This window comes from Scyliorhinus torazame, chromosome 12 (assembly GCF_047496885.1).
Source record: "Scyliorhinus torazame isolate Kashiwa2021f chromosome 12, sScyTor2.1, whole genome shotgun sequence".
In the NCBI taxonomy this organism is placed as follows: domain Eukaryota; kingdom Metazoa; phylum Chordata; class Chondrichthyes; order Carcharhiniformes; family Scyliorhinidae; genus Scyliorhinus; species Scyliorhinus torazame.
The window spans coordinates 221,719,377-221,742,455 of record NC_092718.1 but is presented as its reverse complement, the minus strand read 5'-3'; the positions used below and the strand labels follow the sequence as shown (position 1 = coordinate 221,742,455).

Sequence of the window (23,079 nt, the reverse complement as noted above, 5' to 3'; positions counted from 1 at the left end):
ACCCGGCTGAATAAACAGTGACTCTGTACAGTTACACAGTGAGTGATCCTCACCCTGCTGAATAAACAGTGACTCTGTACAGTTACACAGTGAGTGACCCTCACCATGAATAAACAGTGACTCTGTACAGTTACACAGTGAGTGATCCTCACCCTGAATAAACAGTGACTCTGTACAGTTACACAGTGAGTGACCCTCACCCTGCTGAATAAACAGTGACTCTTTACAGTTACACAGTGAGTGATCCTCACCCTGAATAAACAGTGACTCTGTACAGTTACACAGTGAGTGACCCTCACCCTGAATAAACAGTGACTCTGTACAGTTACACAGTGAGTGACCCTCACCCTGCTGAATAAACAGTGACTCTGTACAGTTACACAGTGAGTGATCCTCACCCTGAATAAACAGTGACTCTGTACAGTTACACAGTGAGTGACCCTCGCCCTGAATAAACACTGACTCTGTACAGTTACACAGTCAGTGATGCTCACCCTGGATAAACAGTGACTCTGTACAGTTACACAGTGAGTGACCCTCACCCTGAATAAATAGTGACTCTGTACAGTTACACAGTGAGTGACCCTCACCCTGAATAAACAGTGACGCTGTACAGTTACACAGTGAGTGATCCTCACCCTGAATAAACAGTGACTCTGTACAGTTACACAGTGAGTGATCCTCACCCTGCTGAATAAACAGTGACTCTGTACAGTTACACAGTGAGTGATCCTCACCCTGAATAAACAGTGACTCTGTACAGTTACACATAGAGTGATCCTCACCCTGCTGAATAAACAGTGACTCTGTACAGTTACACAGTGAGTGATCCTCACCCTGCTGAATAAACATTGACTCTGTAGAGTTACACAGTGAGTGATTCTCACCCTGAATAAACAGTGACTCTGTACAGTTACACAGTGAATGATCCTCACCCTAAATAAACAGTGACTCTGTACAGTTACACAGTGAGTGATCCTCACCCTGCTGAATAAACAGTGACTCTGTACAGTTACACAGTGAGTGATCCTCACCCTGGATAAACAGTGACTCTGTACAGTTACACAGTGAGTGACCCTCACCCTGAATAAACAGTGACTCTGTACAGTTACACAGAGAGTGATCCTCACCCTGCTGAATAAACAGTGACTCTGTACAGTTACACAGTGAGTGATCCTCACACTGCTGAATAAAGAGTGACTCTGTACAGTTACACAGTGAGTGACCCTCGCCCTGAATAAACACTGACTCTGTACAGTTACACAGTCAGTGATCCTCACCCTGGATAAACAGTGACTCTGTACAGTTACACAGTGAGTGACCCCCACCCTGAATAAACAGTGACTCTGTACAGTTACACAGAGAGTGATCCTCACCCTGCTGAATAAACAGTGACTCTGTACAGTTACACAGTGAGTGACCCTCACCCTGAATAAACAGTGACTCTGTACAGTTACACAGTGAGTGATCCTCACCCTGAATAAACAGTGACTCTGTACAGTTACACAATGAGTGATCCTCACCCTGAATAAACAGTGACTCTGTACAGTTACACAGTGAGTGAACCTCACCCTGCTGAATAAACACTGACTCTGGACAGTTACCCAGTGAGTGATCCTCACTCTGAATAAACAGTGACTCTGTACAGTTACACAGTGAGTGATCATCACCCTGAATAAACAGTGACTCTGTACAGTTACACAGTGAGTGATCCTCACCCTGCTGAATAAACAGTGATTCTGTACAGTTACACAGTGAGTGATTCTTACCCGGAATATACAGTGACTCTGTACAGTTACACAGTGAGTGATTCTCGCCCTGCTGAATAAACAGTGACCCTGTACAGTTACACAGTGAGTGATCCTCACCCTGCTGAATAAACAGTCACTGTACAGTTACACAGTGAGTGATCCACACCCTGAATAAACAGTGACTCTGTACAGTTACACAGTGAGTGTCCCTCACCTTGAATAAACAGTGACTCTGTACAGTTACACAGTGAGTGACCCTCACCCTGCTGAATAAACAGTGACTCTGTACAGTTACACAGTGAGTGATCCTCACCCTGCTGAATAAACAGTGACTCTGTACAGTTACACAGTGAGTGATCCTCACCCTGCTGAATAAACAGTGACTCTGTACAGTTACACAGTGAGTGACCCTCACCCTGAATAAACAGTGACTCTGTACAGTTACACAGTGAGTGACCCTCACCCTGCTGAATAAACAGTGACTCTATACAGTTACACAGTGAGTGATCCTCACCCTGCTGAATAAACAGTGACTCTGTACAGTTACACAGTGAGTGATCCTCACCCGGCTGAATAAACAGTGACTCTGTACAGTTACACAGTGAGTGTTCCTCACCCTGCTGAATACACAGTGACTCTGTACAGTTACACAGTGAGTGACCCTCACCCTGAATAAACAGTGACTCTGTACAGTTACACAGTGAGTGACCCTCACCCTGAATAAACAGTGACTCTGTACAGTTACACAGTGAGTGACCCTCACCCTGCTGAATAAACAGTGACTCTGTACAGTTACACAGTGAGTGATCCTCACCCTGAATAAACAGTGACTCTGTACAGTTACAGTGAGTGACCCTCACCCTGAATAAATAGTGACTCTGTACAGTTACACAGTGAGTGACCCTCACCCTGAATAAACAGTGACTCTGTACAGTTACACAGTGAGTGACCCTCACCCTGAATAAATAGTGACTCTGTACAGTTACACAGTGAGTGACCCTCACCCTGAATAAACAGTGACGCTGTACAGTTACACAGTGAGTGATCCTCACCCTGAATAAACAGTGACTCTGTACAGTTACACAGTGAGTGATCCTCACCCTGGATAAACAGTGACTCTGTACAGTTACACAGTGAGTGACCCTCACCCTGCTGAATAAACAGTGATTCTGTACAGTTATACAGTGAGTGATCCTCACTCTGAATAAACAGTGACTCTATACAGTTACACAGTGAGTGATCCTCACCCTGCTGAATAAACAGTGACTCTGTACAGTTACACAGTGAGTGACCCTCACCCTGCTGAATAAACAGTGAATCTGTACAGTTACACAGTGAGTGATCCTCACCCTGAATAAACAGTGACTCTGTACAGTTACACAGTGAGTGATCCTCACCCGGAATAAACAGTGACTCTGTACAGTTACACAGTGAGTGACCCTCACCCTGAATAAACAGTGACTCTGTGCAGTTACACAGTGAGTGACCCTCACCCTGCTGAATAAACAGTGACTCTGTACAGTTACACAGTGAGTGATCCTCACCCTGCTGAATAAACAGTGACTCTGTACAGTTACGCAGTGAGTGATCCTCACCCGGCTGAATAAACAGTGACTCTGTACAGTTACACAGTGAGTGATCCTCACCCTGCTGAATAAACAGTGACTCTACACAGTTACACAGTGAGTGACCCTCACCCTGAATAAACAGTGACTCTGTACAGTTACACAGTGAGTGATCCTCACCCTGAATAAACAGTGACTCTGTACAGTTACACAGTGAGTGACCCTCACCCTGCTGAATAAACAGTGACTCTGTACAGTTACACAGTGAGTGATCCTCACCCTGAATAAACAGTGACTCTGTACAGTTACATAGTGAGTGACCCTCACCCTGAATAAACAGTGACTCTGTACAGTTACACAGTGAGTGACCCTCACCCTGCTGAATAAACAGTGGCTCTGTACAGTTACACAGTGAGTGATCCTCACCCTGAATAAACAGTGACTCTGTACAGTTACACAGTGAGTGTCCCTCACCCTGAATAAATAGTGACTCTGTACAGTTACACAGTGAGTGACCCTCACCCTGAATAAACAGTGACTCTGTACAGTTACACAGTGAGTGATCCTCACCCTGAATAAACAGTGACTCTGTACAGTTACACAGTGAGTGACCCTCACCCTGAATAAATAGTGACTCTGTACAGTTACACAGTGAGTGACCCTCACCCTGAATAAACAGTGACGCTGTACAGTTACACAGTGAGTGATCCTCACCCTGAATAAACAGTGACTCTGTACAGTTACACAGTGAGTGATCCTCACCCTGCTGAATAAACAGTGACTCTGTACAGTTACACAGTGAGTGATCCTCACCCTGAATAAACAGTGACTCTGTACAGTTACACATAGAGTGATCCTCACCCTGCTGAATAAACAGTGAATCTGTACAGTTACACAGTAAGTGATCCTCACCCTGCTGAATAAACATTGACTCTGTAGAGTTACACAGTGAGTGATTCTCACCCTGAATAAACAGTGACTCTGTACAGTTACACAATGAGTGATCCTCACCCTGAATAAACAGTGACTCTGTACAGTTACACAGTGAGTGAACCTCACCCTGCTGAATAAACAGTGACTCTGGACAGTTACCCAGTGAGTGATCCTCACTCTGAATAAACAGTGACTCTGTACAGTTACACAGTGAGTGATCCTCACCCTGAATAAACAGTGACTCTGTACAGTTACACAGTGAGTGATCCTCACCCTGCTGAATAAACAGTGACTCTGTACAGTTACACAGTGAGTGACCCTCACCCTGAATAAACAGTGACTCTGTACATTTACACAGTGAGTGATCCTCACCCTGAATAAACAGTGACTCTGTACAGTTACACAGAGGGTGATCCTTACCCTGAATAAACAGTGACTCTGTACAGTTACACAGTGAGTGATCCTCACCCTGAATAAACAGTGACTCTGTACAGTTACACAGTGAGTGACCCTCACCCTGCTGAATAAACAGTGACTCTGTACAGTTAACCAGTGAGTGACCCTCATCCTGAATTAACAGTGACTCTGTACAGTTACACAGTGAGTGTCCCTCACCCTGCTGAATAAACAGTGACTCTGTACAGTTAACCAGTGAGTGACCCTCATCCTGAATAAACAGTGACTCTGTACAGTTACACAGAGGGTGATCCTCACCCTGAATAAACAGTGACTCTGTACAGTTACACAGTGAGTGATCCTCACCCTAAATAAACAGTGACTCTGTACAGTTACACAGTGAGTGATCCTCACCCTGCTGAATAAACAGTGACTCTGTACAGTTACACAGTGAGTGATCCTCACCCTGGATAAACAGTGACTCTGTACAGTTACACAGTGAGTGACCCTCACCCTGAATAAACAGTGACTCTGTACAGTTACACAGAGAGTGATCCTCACCCTGCTGAATAAACAGTGACTCTGTACAGTTACACAGTGAGTGATCCTCACACTGCTGAATAAAGAGTGACTCTGTACAGTTACACAGTGAGTGATCCTCACCCTGAATAAACAGTGACTCTGTACAGTTGCACAGTCAGTGATCCTCACCCTGGATAAACAGTGACTCTGTACAGTTACACAGTGAGTGACCCTCACCCTGAATAAACACTGACTCTGTACAGTTACACAGTCAGTGATCCTCACCCTGGATAAACAGTGACTCTGTACAGTTACACAGTGAGTGACCCCCACCCTGAATAAACAGTGACTCTGTACAGTTACACAGAGAGTGATCCTCACCCTGCTGAATAAACAGTGACTCTGTACAGTTACACAGTGTGTGACCCTCATCCTGAATAAACAGTGACTCTGTACAGTTACACAGTGAGTGATCCTCACCCTGAATAAACAGTGACTCTGTACAGTTACACAATGAGTGATCCTCACCCTGAATAAACAGTGACTCTGTACAGTTACACAGTGAGTGAACCTCACCCTGCTGAATAAACAGTGACTCTGGACAGTTACCCAGTGAGTGATCCTCACTCTGAATAAACAGTGACTCTGTACAGTTACACAGTGAGTGATCCTCACCCTGAATAAACAGTGACTCTGTACAGTTACACAGTGAGTGATCCTCACCCTGCTGAATAAACAGTGATTCTGTACAGTTACACAGTGAGTGACCCTCACCCTGAATAAAGAGTGACTCTGTACATTTACACAGTGAGTGACCCTCACCCTGAATAAACAGTGACTCTGTACATTTACACAGTGAGTGATCCTCACCCTGAATAAACAGTGACTCTGTACAGTTGCACAGTCAGTGATCCTCACCCTGGATAAACAGTGACTCTGTACAGTTACACAGTGAGTGACCCTCACCCTGAATAAACACTGACTCTGTACAGTTACACAGTCAGTGATCCTCACCCTGGATAAACAGTGACTCTGTACAGTTACACAGTGAGTGACCCCCACCCTGAATAAACAGTGACTCTGTACAGTTACACAGAGAGTGATCCTCACCCTGCTGAATAAACAGTGACTCTGTACAGTTACACAGTGAGTGACCCTCACCCTGAATAAACAGTGACTCTGTACAGTTACACAGTGAGTGATCCTCACCCTGAATAAACAGTGACTCTGTACAGTTACACAATGAGTGATCCTCACCCTGAATAAACAGTGACTCTGTACAGTTACACAGTGAGTGAACCTCACCCTGCTGAATAAACAGTGACTCTGGACAGTTACCCAGTGAGTGATCCTCACTCTGAATAAACAGTGACTCTGTACAGTTACACAGTGAGTGATCCTCACCCTGAATAAACAGTGACTCTGTACAGTTACACAGTGAGTGATCCTCACCCTGCTGAATAAACAGTGATTCTGTATAGTTACACAGTGAGTGACCCTCACCCTGAATAAACAGTGACTCTGTACATTTACACAGTGAGTGATCCTCACCCTGAATAAACAGTGACTCTGTACAGTTACACAGAGGGTGATCCTTACCCTGAATAAACAGTGACTCTGTACAGTTACACAGTGAGTGATCCTTACCCTGAATAAACAGTGACTCTGTACAGTTACACAGTGAGTGATCCTCACCCTAAATAAACAGTGACTCTGTACAGTTACACAGTGAGTGATCCTCACCCTGCTGAATAAACAGTGACTCTGTGCAGTTACAGTGAGTGATCCTCACCCTGGATAAACAGTGACTCTGTACAGTTACACAGTGAGTGACCCTCACCCTGAATAAACAGTGACTCTGTACAGTTACACAGAGAGTGATCCTCACCCTGCTGAATAAACAGTGACTCTGTACAGTTACACAGTGAGTGATCCTCACACTGCTGAATAAACAGTGACTCTGTACAGTTACACAGTGAGTGATCCTCACCCTGAATAAACAGTGACTCTGTATAGTTGCACAGTCAGTGATCCTCACCCTGGATAAACAGTGACTCTGTACAGTTACACAGTGAGTGATCCTCACCCTGAATAAACAGTGACTCTGTACAGTTGCACAGTCAGTGATCCTCACCCTGAATAAACAGTGACTCTGTACAGTTACACAGTCAGTGATCCTCACCCTGGATAAACAGTGACTCTGTACAGTTACACAGAGAGTGATCCTCACCCTGCTGAATAAACAGTGACTCTGTACAGTTACACAGTGAGTGACCCTCACCCTGAATAAACAGTGACTCTGTACAGTTACACAGTGAGTGATCCTCGCCCTGAATAAACAATGACTCCGTACAGTTACACAGTGAGTGATTCTCACCCTGAATAAACACTGACTCTGTACAGTTACACAGTGAGTGATCCTCACCCTGCTGAATAAACAGAAACTGTACAGTTACACAGTGAGTGATCCGCACCCTGCTGAATAAATAGTGACTCTGTACAGTTACACAGTGAGTGATCCTCACCCTGAATAAACAGTGACTCTGTACAGTTACACAGTGAGTGACCCTCACTCTGAATAAACAGTGACTCTATACAGTTACACAGTGAGTGATCCTCACCCTGGATAAACAGTGACTCTGTACAGTTACACAGTGAGTGACCCTCACCCTGCTGAATAAACAGTGATTCTGTACAGTTACACAGTGAGTGATCCTCACTCTGAATAAACAGTGACCCTATACAGTTACACAGTGAGTGATCCTCACCCTGCTGAATAAACAGTGACTCTGTACAGTTACACAGTGAGTGACCCTCACCCTGCTGAATAAACAGTGACTCTGTACAGTTACACAGTGAGTGATCCTCACCCTGAATAAACAGTGACTCTGTACAGTTACACAGTGAGTGATCCTCACCCGGAATAAACAGTGACTCTGTACAGTTACACAGTGAGTGACCCTCACCCTGAATAAACAGTGACTCTGTGCAGTTACACAGTGAGTGACCCTCACCCTGCTGAATAAACAGTGACTCTGTACAGTTACACAGTGAGTGATTCTTACCCGGAATATACAGTGACTCTGTACAGTTACACAGTGAGTGATTCTCGCCCTGCTGAATAAACAGTGACTCTGTACAGTTACACAGTGAGTGATCCTCACCCTGCTGAATAAACAGTGACTGTACAGTTACACAGTGAGTGATCCACACGCTGAATAAACAGTGACTCTGTACAGTTACACAGTGAGTGCCCCTCACCCTGAATAAACAGTGACTCTGTACAGTTACACAGTGAGTGACCCTCACCCTGCTGAATAAACAGTGACTCTGTACAGTTACACAGTGAGTGATCCTCACCCTGCTGAATAAACAGTGACTCTGTACAGTTACACAGTGAGTGATCCTCACCCTGAATAAACAGTGACTCTGTACAGTTACACAGTGAGTGATCCTCACACGGCTGAATAAACAGTGACTCTGTACAGTTACACAGTGAGTGATCCTCACCCTGAATAAACAGTGACTCTGTACAGTTACACAGTGAGTGATCCTCACCCTGCTGAATAAACAGTGACTCTGTACAGTTACACAGTGAGTGATCCTCACCCTGCTGAAGAAACAGTGACTCTGTACAGTTACACAGTGAGTGATCCTCACCCTGCTGAATAAACAGTGACTCTGTACAGTTACACAGTGAGTGACCCTCACCCTGAATAAATAGTGACTCTGTACAGTTACACAGTGAGTGACCCTCACCCTGAATAAACAGTGACTCTGTACAGTTACACAGTGAGTGACCCTCACCCTGCTGAATAAACAGTGACTCTGTACAGTTACGCAGTGAGTGATCCTCACCCGGCTGAATAAACAGTGACTCTGTACAGTTACACAGTGAGTGATCCTCACCCTGCTGAATAAACAGTGACTCTGTACAGTTACACAGTGAGTGATCCTCACCCTGAATAAACAGTGACTCTGTACAGTTACACAGTGAGTGACCCTCACCCTGCTGAATAAACAGTGACTCTGTACAGTTACACAGTGAGTGATCCTCACCCTGAATAAACAGTGACTCTGTACAGTTACACAGTGAGTGATCCTCACCCTGCTGAATAAACAGTGACTCTGTACAGTTACACAGTGAGTGATCCTCACCCTGCTGAATAAACAGTGACTCTGTACAGTTACACAGTGAGTGATCCTCACACTGCTGAATAAACAGTGACTCTGTACAGTTACACAGTGAGTGATCCTCACCCTGAATAAACAGTGACTCTGTACAGTTACACAGTGAGTGACCCTCACACTGAATAAACACTGACTCTGTACAGTTACACAGCCAGTGATCCTCACCCTGGATAAACAGTGACTCTGTAGAGTTACACAGTGAGTGACCCCCACCCTGAATAAACAGTGACTCTGTACAGTTACACAGTGAGTGATCCTCACCCTGAATAAACAGTGACTCTGTACAGTTACACAGTGAGTGACCCCCACCCTGAATAAACAGTCACTCTGTACAGTTACACAGAGAGTGATCCTCACCCTGCTGAATAAACAGTGACTCTGTACAGTTACACAGTGAGTGACCCTCACCCTGAATAAACAGTGCCTCTGTACAGTTACACAGTGAGTGATCCTCACCCTGAATAAACAGTGACTCTGTACAGTTACACAGTGAGTGATCCTCACCCTGCTGAATAAACAGTGACTACAGTTACGCAGTGAGTGATCCTCACCCTGAATAAACAGTGACTCTGTACAGTTACACAGTGAGTGATTCTCACCCTGAATAAACACTGACTCTGTACAGTTACACAGTGAGTGATCCTCACCCTGCTGAATAAACAGTAACTGTACAGTTACACAGTGAGTGATCCGCACCCTGCTGAATAAATAGTGACTCTGTACAGTTACACAGTGAGTGATCCTCACCCTGAATAAACAGTGACTCTGTACAGTTACACAGTGAGTGATCCTCACCCTTCTGAATAAACAGTGACTCTGTACAGTTACACAGTGAGTGACCCTCACCCTGCTGAATAAACAGTGACTCTGTACAGTTACACAGTGAGTGATCCTCACCCTGCTGAATAAACAGTGAGTCTGTACAGTTACACAGTGAGTGATCCTCACCCTGAATAAACAGTGACTCTGTATAGTTACACAGTGAGTGATCCTCACCCTGCTGAATAATCAGTGACTCTGTACAGTTACACAGTGAGTGATCCTCACCCTACTGAATAAACAGTGACTCTGTACAGTTACACAGTGAGTGATCCTCACCCTGAATAAACAGTGACTCTGTACAGTTACACAGTGAGTGATCCTCACCCTGAATAAACACTGACTCTGTACAGTTACACAGTGAGTGATCCTCACCCTGAATAAACAGTGACTCTGTACAGTTACACAGTGAGTGATCCTCACCGTGAATAAACAGTGACTCTGTGCAGTTACACAGTGAGTGATCCTCACCCTACTGAATAAACAGTGACTCTGTACAGTTACACAGTGAGTGATCCTCACCCTACTGAATAAACAGTGACTCTGTACAGTTACACAGTGAGTGATCCTCACCCTGAATAAACAGTGACTCTGTACAGTTACACAGTGAGTGATCCTCACCCTGAATAAACAGTGACTCTGTACAGTTACACAGTGAGTGATCCTCACCCTGCTGAATAAACAGTGACTCTGTACAGTTACACAGTGAGTGACCCTCACCCTGCTGAATAAACAGTGACTCTGTACAGTTACACAGGGAGTGATCCTCACCCTGCTGAATAAACAGTGACTCTGTACAGTTACACAGTGAGTGACCCTCACCCTGCTGAATAAACAGTGACTCTGTACAGTTACACAGTGAGTGATCCTCACCCTGAATAAACAGTGACTCTGTACAGTTACACAGTGAGTGATCCTCACCCGGAATAAACAGTGACTCTGTACAGTTACACAGTGAGTGACCCTCACCCTGAATAAACAGTGACTCTGTGCAGTTACACAGTGAGTGACCCTCACCCTGCTGAATAAACAGTGACTCTGTACAGTTACACAGTGAGTGATTCTTACCCGGAATATACAGTGACTCTGTACAGTTACACAGTGAGTGATTCTCGCCCTGCTGAATAAACAGTGACTCTGTACAGTTACACAGTGAGTGATCCTCACCCTGCTGAATAAACAGTGACTGTACAGTTACACAGTGAGTGATCCACACGCTGAATAAACAGTGACTCTGTACAGTTACACAGTGAGTGCCCCTCACCCTGAATAAACAGTGACTCTGTACAGTTACACAGTGAGTGACCCTCACCCTGCTGAATAAACAGTGACTCTGTACAGTTACACAGTGAGTGATCCTCACCCTGCTGAATAAACAGTGACTCTGTACAGTTACACAGTGAGTGATCCTCACCCTGAATAAACAGTGACTCTGTACAGTTACACAGTGAGTGATCCTCACACGGCTGAATAAACAGTGACTCTGTACAGTTACACAGTGAGTGATCCTCACCCTGAATAAACAGTGACTCTGTACAGTTACACAGTGAGTGATCCTCACCCTGCTGAATAAACAGTGACTCTGTACAGTTACACAGTGAGTGATCCTCACCCTGCTGAAGAAACAGTGACTCTGTACAGTTACACAGTGAGTGATCCTCACCCTGCTGAATAAACAGTGACTCTGTACAGTTACACAGTGAGTGACCCTCACCCTGAATAAATAGTGACTCTGTACAGTTACACAGTGAGTGACCCTCACCCTGAATAAACAGTGACTCTGTACAGTTACACAGTGAGTGACCCTCACCCTGCTGAATAAACAGTGACTCTGTACAGTTACGCAGTGAGTGATCCTCACCCGGCTGAATAAACAGTGACTCTGTACAGTTACACAGTGAGTGATCCTCACCCTGCTGAATAAACAGTGACTCTGTACAGTTACACAGTGAGTGATCCTCACCCTGAATAAACAGTGACTCTGTACAGTTACACAGTGAGTGACCCTCACCCTGCTGAATAAACAGTGACTCTGTACAGTTACACAGTGAGTGATCCTCACCCTGAATAAACAGTGACTCTGTACAGTTACACAGTGAGTGATCCTCACCCTGCTGAATAAATAGTGACTCTGTACAGTTACACAGTGAGTGATCCTCACCCTGCTGAATAAACAGTGACTCTGTACAGTTACACAGTGAGTGATCCTCACCCTACTGAATAAACAGTGACTCTGTACAGTTACACAGTGAGTGATCCTCACCCTGAATAAACAGTGACTCTGTACAGTTACACAGTGAGTGATCCTCACCCTGAATAAACACTGACTCTGTACAGTTACACAGTGAGTGATCCTCACCCTGCTGAATAAACAGTGACTCTGTACAGTTGCACAGTGAGTGATCCTCACCCTGAATAAACAGTGACTCTGTACAGTTACACAGTGAGTGATCCTCACCCTGAATAAACAGTGACTCTGTGCAGTTACACAGTGAGTGATCCTCATCCTACTGAATAAACAGTGACTCTGTACAGTTACACAGTGAGTGATCCTCACCCTACTGAATAAACAGTGACTCTGTACAGTTACACAGTGAGCGATCCTCACCCTGCTGAATAAACAGTGACTCTGTACAGTTACACAGTGAGTGATCCTCAGCCTGAATAAACAGTGACTCTGTACAGTTACACAGTGAGTGATCCTCACCCTGCTGAATAAACAGTGACTCTGTACAGTTACACAGTGAGTGATCCTCACCCTGAATAAACACTGACTCTGTATAGTTACACAGTGAGTGATCCTCACCCTGCTGAATAAACAGTGACTCTGTACAGTTACACAGTGAGTGATCCTCACCCTGAATAAACAGTGACTCTGTACAGTTACACAGTGAGTGATCCACACCCTGAATAAACAGAGACTCTGTACAGTTACACAGTGAGTGATCCCCACCCTGCTGAATAAACAGTGACTCTGTACAGTTACACAGTGAGTGATCCTCACCCTGCTGAATAAACAGTGACTCTGTACAGTTACACAGTGAGTGATCCTCACCCTGCTGAATAAACAGTGACTCTGTACAGTTACACAGTGAGTGATCCCCACCCTGCTGAATAAACAGTGACTCTGTACAGTTACACAGTGAGTGATCCTCACCCTGAATAAACAGCGACTCTGTACAGTTACACAGTGAGTGACCCTCACCCTGCTGAATAAACAGTGACTCTGTACAGTTACACAGTGAGTGACCCTCACCCTGCTGAATAAGCAATTGAATGATATGTTGGCTTCATTTGAAATTAGTAGTAAGGATGTCTCACAACAGCTGCATCAGGCCTTGGGGAGACCACTTGGGGAGAATTGTGCTCAGTTTTAGTCTCCTTCAGGATATATTTGCCACAGAGGAAGTGCAGCAAAGGATCATCAGACTGCTTCCTGAGACGGAAGATGGTCATTCCAAGAATATCGGCTCGACTGGGCCTGAATAAACTGGAAGATAGAAGAATGAGAGGGGATCTAAGTGAAATATAAAATTCTGACCGGGCTGGAGACAGGGAGATTGTGACCTCTGGCTGGACGGACCAGAACCCGGTCACATTGCCAGGATACGGGCGGTCATTTACAACCAAGACAAGGGGAAATTTCTATTCTCAGAAGAAGGTGCACCTGGCATTTCTGAAGCTGTGGAAGGCGAATCATTGACTATAGATACCGAGAAAATAGATCGATTTCTAGACTCTAAAGGTGAGGGGGAGAGTGCGGGGGTGTGGCATTGATATCGAGAATCAACCAGATCATGTTTAATAGCAGAACAGGCTCGAAGGGCGGGATAGCCTCCTCCTGCTCCTCTTATCTCACACCCTGGGGATTAAACAGTGATTCCATCATATGCACTCTGCAGTGAGGGACACTTATCTCTCTATTTTCATGTGTACACTGATCTGTAAGTGACTCCTTACCTGTCTCCAGTATATCCTGCGTGGCAGAGGCACTCCCCTGTCACGTGGTGGCACTTCCCATAGTTACACTCTCCACAGGTCGAGCGACAGCCACGCCCAAAGGTTCCAGATGTGCAGGAGGATTCACATCTGCACACCAACACACAGAGGAACGGTTGTGACAATAAAACTGATTCTAATGTCAAACATCTAAACCAACTCGTCTCAGCCTGGAATAATATCGTGAATCACGCAGCAGATTATTCTCAGTACAGTACTGAGGGAGTGCCACACTGTCAGAGGGTCAGTACTGAGGGAGTGCTGCACTGTCAGAGGGTCAGTACTGAGGGAGTGCTGCACTGTCAGAGGGTCAGTACTGAGCGAGTGCCGCACTGTCAGAGGGTCAGTACTGAGGGAGTGCCGCACTGTCAGAGGGTCAGTACTGAGGGAGTGCTGCACTGTCAGAGGGTCAGTACTGAGAGAGTGCTTCACTGTCAGAGAGTCAGTAATGAGGGAGTGCTGCACTGTCAGAGGATCAGCATTGAGGGAGTGCTGCACTGTCAGAGGGTCAGTACTGAGGGAGTGCTGCACTGTCAGAGGGTCAGTACTGAGCGAGTGCTGCACTGTCAGAGGGTCAGTACTGAGGGAGTGCTGCACTGTCAGGGGGTCAGTACTGAGGGAGTGCTGCACTGTCAGAGGGTCAGTACTGAGGGAGTGCTGCACTGTCAGAGGGTCAGTACTGAGGGAGTGCTGCACTTATAGAGGGTCAGTACTGAGGGAATACTGCACTATCAGAGGGTCAGTACTGAGGGAGTGCCGCACTGTCGGAGGGTCAGTACTGAGGGAGTGCTGCACTGTCAGAGGGTCAGTACTGACGGAGTGCTGCATTGTCAGAGGGTCAGTACTGAGGGAGTGCCGCACTGTCGGAGGGACAGTATTGAGGGAGTGCGGCACTGTCAGAGGGTCAGTACTGAGGGAATGCTGCACTGTCAGTGGGTCAATACTGAGCGAGTGCTGCACTGTCAGGGGGTCAGTACTGAGGGAGTGCCGCACTGTCAGAAGGTCAGTACTGAGGGAGCGCCACACTGTGAGAGGGTCAGTACTGAGGGAGTGCTGTACTGTCAGAGAGTCAGTACTGAGGGAGTGCCGCACTGTCAGAGGGTCAGTCCTGAGGGAGCGCTGTACTGTCAGGGGGTCAGGACTGAGGGAGTGCTGTATTGTCAGGGGGTCAGTACTGAGGGAGTGCCGCACTGTCAGAGGGTCAGTACTGAGAGAGTGCAGCACTGTCAGACGGTCAGTACTGAGGGAGTGCCGCACTGTCAGAGGGTCAGTACTGAGGGAGTGCCGCACTGTCAGAGGGTCAGCACTGAGGGAGTGCTACACTGTCAGCGGGTCAGTACTGAGGGAGTGCTGCACTGTCAGAGGGTCAGTACTGAGGGAGTGCTGCACTGTCAGAGGGTCAGTACTGACAGAGTGCTGCACTGTCAGCGGTTCAGTACTGAGGGAGTACTGCACTGTCAGAGGGTCTGTATTGTGGGAGCGCCGCACTGTCAGAGGGTCAGTACTGAGGAAGTGCTGCACTGTCAGCGGGTCAGTACTGATGGAGCGCTGCACTGTCAGAGGGTCTGTACTGACGGAGTGCTGCACTGTCAGCGGGTCAGTACTGATGGAGCGCTGCACTGTCAGAGGGTCAGTACTGAGGAAGTGCTGCATTGTCAGAGGGTCAGTACTGAGGGAGTGCCGCACTGTCGGAGGGTCGGTACTGAGGGAGTGCGGCACTGTCAGAGGGTCAGTACTGAAGGAGTGCCGCACTGTCAGAGCGTCAGTACTGAGGGAGTGCTGCACAGTCAGGGGGTCAGTACTGAGGGAATGCTGCAATGTCAGAGAGTCAGTACTGAGGGAGCGTTGCACTGTCAGAGAGTCAATACTGAGGGCGCACTGCACTGTCAGAGGGTCAGTACTGAGGGAGTGCTGTACTGTTAGAGAGTCAGTACTGAGCGAGTGCCGCACTGTCAGAGGCTCAGTCCTGAGGGAGCGCTGCACTGTCAGGGGGTCAGTACTGAGGGAGTGCTGCACTGTCAGGGGGTCAGTACTGAGGGAGTGCTGTACTGTCAGAGGGTCAGTACTGAGGGAGTGCCGCACTGTTAGAGGGTCAGTACTGAGGGAGTGATATACTGTCAGAGAGTCAGTACTGAGGGAGTGCTGTACTGTCAGAGGGTCAGTACTGAGAAAATGCTGCACTGTCGGAGTGTCAGTACTGAGGGAGTGCTGCACTGTCAGAGGGTCAGTACTGAGGGAGCGTTGCACTGTCAGAGGGTCAGTACTGAGGGAGTGCTGCACTGTCAGAGCGTCAGTACTGAGGGAGTGCTGCACTGTCAGAGGGTCAGTTCTGAGGGAGTGCTGCATTATCAGAGGATCAGTACTGAGGGTGCACTGCACTGTCAGAGGATCAGCACTGAGGGAGTGCTGTACTGTCAGAGGGTCAGTACTGAGGGAGTGCTGCACTGTCAGAGGGTCAGTTCTGAGGGAGTGCTGCATTATCAGAGGATCAGTACTGAGGGTGCACTGCACTGTCAGAGGATCAGCACTGAGGGAGTGCTGTACTGTCAGAGGGCCAGGACTGAGGGAGTGCCGCACTGTCAGATTGTCAGTACTGAGGGAGTGATGTACTGTCAGAGAGTCAGTACTGAGGGAGTGCTGTACTGTCAGGGGGTCAGTACTGAGGGAGTGCTGTACTGTCAGAGAGTCAGTACTGAGGGAGTGCCGCACTTTAAGACGGTCAGTACTGAGGGAGTGCTGCACTGTCAGAGGGTCAGCATTGAGGGAGTGCTGCACTGTCAGAGGGTCAGTACTGAGGGAGTGCTGCACTGTCAGAGGGTCAGTACTGAGCGAGTGCTGCACTGTCAGAGGGTCCGTACTGAGGGAGTGCTGCACTGTCAGGGGGTCAGTACTGAGGGAGTGCTGCACTGTCAGAGGGTCAGTACTGAGGGAGTGCTGCACTTATAGAGGGTCAGTACTGAGGGAATACTGCACTATCAGAGGGTCAGTACTGAGGGAGTGCCGCACTGTCGGAGGGTCAGTACTGAGGGAGTGCTGTACTGTCAGAGGGTCAGTACTGAGGGAATGCTGCACTGTCGGAGGGTCAGTACTGAGGGAGTGCTGCACTGTCAGAGGGTCAGTACTGAGGGAGCGTTGCACTGTCAGAGGGTCAGTACTGAGGGAGTGCTGTACTGTCAGAGGGTCAGTACTGATGGAATGCTGCACTGTCGGAGGGTCAGTACTGAGGGAGTGCTGCACTGTCAGAGGGTCAGTACTGAGGGAGCGTTGCACTGTCAGAGGGTCAGTACTGAGGGAGTGCTGCACTGTCAGAGCGTCAGTACTGAGGGAGTGCTGCACTGTCAGAGGGTCAGTTCTGAGGGAGTGCTGCATTATCAGAGGATCAGTACTGAGGGTGCACTGCACTGTCAGAGGATCAGCACTGAGGGAGTGCTGTACTGTCAGAGGGTCAGTACTGAGGGAGTGCTGCACTGTCAGAGGGTCAGTTCTGAGGGAGTGCTGCATTATCAGAGGATCAGTACTGAGGGTGCACTGCACTGTCAGAGGATCAGCACTGAGGGAGTGCTGTACTGTCAGAGGGCCAGGACTGAGGGAGTGCCGCACTGTCAGATTGTCAGTACTGAGGGAGTGATGTACTGTTAGAGAGTCAGTACTGAGGGAGTGCTGTACTGTCAGGGAGTCAGTACTGAGGGAGTGCTGTACTGTCAGAGAGTCAGTACTGAGGGAGTGCCGCACTTTAAGACGGTCAGTACTGAGGGAGTGCTGCACTGTCAGAGGGTCAGTACTGAGGTAGCGCCACACTGTCAGAGGGTCAGTGCTGAGGGAGTGCTGTACTGTCAGAGAGTCAGTACTGAGGGAGTGCCGCACTGTCAGATGGTCAGTACTGACGGAGTGCTGTACTGTCAGGGGGTCAGGACTGAGGGAGTGCTGTATTGTCAGGGAGCCAGTACTGAGGGAGTGCCGCACTGTCAGAGGGTCAGTACTGAGGGAGTGATGTACTGTCAGAGAGTCAGTCCTGAGGGAGTGCTGTACTGTCAGGGGGTCAGTACTGAGGGAGTGCTGTACTGTCAGAGAGTCAGTACTGAGGGAGTGCCGCACTGTAAGAGGGTCAGTACTGAGGGAGTGCTGTCCTGTCAGTGGGTCAGGACTGAGGGAGTGCTGCACTGTCAGCGGGTCAGTACTGATGGAGCGCTGCACTGTCAGAGGGTCAGTACTGAGGAAGTGCTGCATTGTCAGAGGGTCAGTACTGAGGGAGTGCCGCACTGTCGGAGGGTCGGTACTGAGGGATTGCGGCACTGTCAGAGGGTCAGTACTGAGGGAGTGCCGCACTGTCAGAGCGTCAGTACTGAGGGAGTGCTGCACAGTCAGGGGGTCAGTACTGAGGGAATGCTGCACTGTCAGAGAGTCAGTACTGAGGGAGTGCTGCACTGTCAGAGAGTCAGTACTGAGGGAGCGTTGCACTGTCAGAGGGTCAGTACTGAGGGAGTGCCGCACTACAGACAGCCAGTACAGAGGGAATGCTGCACTGTCAGAGGGTCAGTACTGAGGGAGTGCTGCACTGTCAGAGGGTCAGTACTGAGGGAATGCTGCACTGTCAGAGGGTCAGTACTGAGGGAATGCTGCACTGTCAGAGGGTCAGTACTGAGGGAGTGCCGCACTGTGAGAGGGTCAGGACTGAGGGAGCGCTGCAGTGTCAGATGTTCAGTACTGAGGGAGTGCTGCACTGTCAGAGGGTCAGTACTGAGGGAGTGCTATCCTGTCAGTGGGTCAGGACTGAGGGAGTGCTGCACTGTCAGCGGGTCAGTACTGATGGAGCGCTGCACTGTCAGACGGTCAGTACTGAGGAAGTGCTGCATTGTCAGAGGGTCAGTACTGAGGGGGTGCCGCACTGTCGGAGGGTCGGAACTGAGGGAGTGCGGCACTGTCAGAGGGTCAGTACTGAGGGAGTGCCGCACTGTCAGAGCGTCAGTACTGAGGGAGTGCTGCACAGTCAGGGGGTCAGTACTGAGGGAATGCTGCACTGTCAGAGAGTCAGTACTGAGGGAGTGCTGCACTGTCAGAGAGTCAGTACTGAGGGAGCGTTGCACTGTCAGAGGGTCAGTACTGAGGGAGTGCTGCACTGTCAGAGGGTCAGTACTGAGGGAGCGCTGCACCTTCAGAGCGTCAGTACAGAGGGAGTGCCGCACTGTCAGAGGGCCAGTACTGAGGGATTGCTGAAATGTCAGTGGGTCAATTCTGAGGGCGCACTGCATTGTCAGAGGATCAGTACTGAGGGAGCGCCACACTGTCAGAGGGTCAGTACTGAGGGAGTGCTGCACTGTCAGAGGCTCAGTCCTGAGGGAGCGCTGTACTGTCAGGGGGTGAGTACTGAGGGAGTGCTGCACTGTCAGGGGGTGAGTACTGACGGAGTGCTGCACTGTCTGATGGTCATTACTGAGGGAGTGCTGCACTGTCAGAGGGTCAGTACTGAGGGAGTGCCGCACTGTCAGAGGGTCATTACTGAGGGACTGCTGCACTGTCAGTGGGTCTGTACTGAGGGAATGCTGCACTGTCAGAGGGTCAGTACTGAGGGAGTTCTGCACTGTCAGAGGGTCAGTACTGAGGGAGTGCTGCACTGTCAGAGGGTCAGTACTGAGGGAGTGCTGCACTGTCAGAGGGTCAGTACTGACGGAGTGCTGCACTGTCAGCGGTTCAGTACTGAGGGAGTGCTGCACTGTCAGAGGGTCAGTACTTAGGGAGTGCTGCACTGTCAGAGGGCCAGTACTGAGGGAGTGCCGCACTACAGACAGCCAGTACTGAGGGAGTGCCGCACTGTCAGAGGGTCAGTACTGAGGGAGTGCCGCACTGTCAGAGGGTCTGTACTGAGGGAGTGCTGCACTGTCAGAGGGTCAGTACTGAGGGAGTGCCGCACTGTCAGAGGGTCTGTACTGAGGGAGTGCTGCACTGTCAGAGGGTCAGTACTGAGGGAGTGCCGCACTGTCAGAGGGTCAGTACTGAGGGAGTGCTGCACTGTCAGAGGGTCAGTACTGAGGGAGTGCCGCACTGTCAGAGGGTCTGTACTGAGGGAGTGCCGCACTGTCAGAGGATCAGTACTGAGGGAGTGCCGCACTGTCAGAAGGTCAGTACTGAGGGAGCGCCACACTGTCAGAGGGTCAGTACTGAGGGAGTGCTGTACTGTCAGAGAGCCAGGACTGAGGGAGTGTCGCACTGTCAGAGGGTCAGTCCTGAGGGAGCGCTTTACTGTCAGGGGGTCAGTACTGAGGGAGTGCTGCACTGTCAGAGGGTCAGTACTGAGGGATGCCGCACTGTCAGAGGGTCAGTATTGAGGGAGTGCTGCACTGTCAGATGGTCAGCACTGATGGAGTGCTGTACTGTCAGAGGGTCAGGACTGAGGGAGTGCTGTATTGTCAGGGGGTCAGTACTGAGGGAGTGCCGCACTGTCAGAGGGTCAGTACTGAGGGAGTGATGTACTGTCAGAGAGTCAGTACTGAGGGAGTGCTGTACTGTCAGGGGGTCAGTACTGAGGGAGTGCTGTACTGTCAGAGAGTCAGTACTGAGGGAGTGCCGCACTGTCAGAGGGTCAGTCCTGAGGGAGCGCTGTACTGTCAGGGGGTCGGTACTGAGGGAGTGCTGCACTGTCAGATGGTCAGTACTGAGGGAGTGCTGCACTGTCAGAGGGTCAGTTCTGAGGGAGTGCTGCACGGTCAGAGGGTCAGTACAGACGGAGTGCTGTACTGTCAGAGGGTCAGGACTGAGGGAGTGCTGTACTGTCAGGGGGTCAGTACTGAGGGAGCGCTGCACCGTCAGAGGGTCAGTACTGAAGGAGTGCCGCACTGTCAGAGGGTCAAGACTGAGGGAGTGCTGCACTGTCAGAGGGTCAGTACTGAGGGAGTGCTGCACTGTCAGAGGGTCAGTACTGAGGGAGTGCCGCATTGTCAGAGGGTCAGTACTGAGGGAGTGCTGCACTGTCCGAGGGTCAGCACTGAGGGAGTGCTGCACTGTCAGTGGGTCTGTACTGAGGGAATGCTGCACTGTCAGAGGGTCAGTACTGAGGGAGTGCTGCACTGTCAGAGGGTCAGTACTGAGGGAGTGCTGCACTGTCAGAGGGTCAGTACTGAGGGAGTGCTGCGCTGTCAGAGGGTCAGTACTGACGGAGTGCTGCACTGTCAGCGGTTCAGTACTGAGGGAGTGCTGCACTGTCAGAGGGTCAGTACTTAGGGAGTGCTGCACTGTCAGAGGGTCAGTACTGAGGGAGTGCTGCACTGTCAGAGGGTCAGTACTGACGGAGTGCTGCACTGTCAGCGGTTCAGTACTGAGGGAGTGCTGCACTGTCAGAGGGTCAGTACTTAGGGAGTGCTGCACTGTCAGAGGGTCAGTACTGACGGAGTGCTGCACTGTCAGAGGGTCAGTACTGAGGGAGTGCCGCACTACAGACAGCCAGTACTGAGGGAGTGCTGCACTGTCACAGGGTCAGTTCTGAGGGAGTGCTGCACTGTCAGAGGGCTAGTACTGAGGGAATGCTGCACTGTCAGAGGGTCAGTACTGAGGGAGTGCCGCACTGTCAGAGGGTCAGTACTGAGGGAGTGCTGCACTGTCAGAGGATCAGTACTGAGGGAGCGCCACACTGTCAGAGGGTCAGTCCTGAGGGAGCGCTGTACTGTCAGGGGGTCAGTACTGAGGGAGTGCGGCACTGTCAGATGGTCAGTACTGACGGAGTGCTGTACTGTCAGAGGGTCAGGACTGAGGGAGTGCTGTATTGTCAGGGGGTCAGTACTGAGGGACTGCCGCACTGTCAGATGGTCAGTACTGAGGGAGTGATGAACTGTCAGAGAGTCAGTACTGAGGGACTGCTGTACTGTCAGAGGGTCAGGACTGAGGGAGTGCTGTACTGTCAGGGGGTCAGTACTGAGGGAGCGCTGCACCGTCAGAGTGTCAGTACTGAAGGAGTGCCGCACTGTCAGAGGGTCAGGACTGAGGGAGTGCTGCACTGTCAGAGGGTCAGTACTGAGGGAGTGCTGCACTGTCAGAGGGTCAGTACTGAGGGAGTGCCGCACTGTCAGAGGGTCAGTACTGAGGGAGTGCTGCACTGTCAGTGGGTCTGTACTGAGGGAATGCTGCACTGTCAGAGGGTCAGTGCTGAGGGAGTGCTGCCCTGTCAGAGGGTCAGTACTGAGGGAGTGCTGCACTGTCAGAGGGTCAGTACTGACGGAGTGCTGCACTGTCAGCGGTTCAGTACTGACGGAGTGCTGTACTGTCAGAGGGTCAGGACTGAGGGAGTGCTGTATTGTCAGGGGGTCAGTACTGAGGGACTGCCGCACTGTCAGAGGGTCAGTACTGAGGGAGTGATGAACTGTCAGAGAGTCAGTACTGAGGGAGTGCTGTACTGTCAGGGGGTCAGTACTGAGGGAGTGCTGTACTGTCAGAGAGTCAGTACTGAGGGAGTGCCGCACTGTCAGACGGTCAGTCCTGAGGGAGCGTTGTACTGTCAGGGGGTCAGTACTGAGGGAGTGCTGCACTGTCAGATGGTCAGTACTGACGGAGTGCTGCACTGTCAGAGGGTCAGTTCTGAGGGAGTGCTGCACTGTCAGAGGGTCAGTACTGAGGGAGTGCTGCACTGTCACAGGGTCAATTCTGAGGGAGTGCTGCACTGTCAGAGGGTCAGTACTGAGGGAATGCTGCACTGTCAGAGGGTCAGTACTGAGGGAGTGCCGCACTGTCACAGGGTCAGTTCTGAGGGAGTGCTGCACTGTCAGAGAGTCAGTACTGAGGGAGTGCTGCACTGTCAGAGGGTCAGGACTGAGGGAGCGCTGCAGTGTCAGATGTTCAGTACTGAGGGAGCGTTGCACTGTCAGAGGGTCAGTACTGAGGGAGTGCTGCATTATCAGAGGGTCAGTACTGAGGGAATG

General features: G+C 49.6%; 1 protein-coding gene across 1 annotated transcript in view; it reads right to left on the bottom strand.

Moving 5' to 3' along the window:
* LOC140387012 (scavenger receptor class F member 2-like) overlaps positions 1–23,079 on the bottom strand; it is a 218,139-nt gene that overhangs the window by 171,295 nt on the left and 23,765 nt on the right. The window contains 1 exon segment of the mRNA XM_072469986.1: positions 14,138–14,266. Coding sequence (XP_072326087.1) covers positions 14,138–14,266 — 129 coding nt within the window.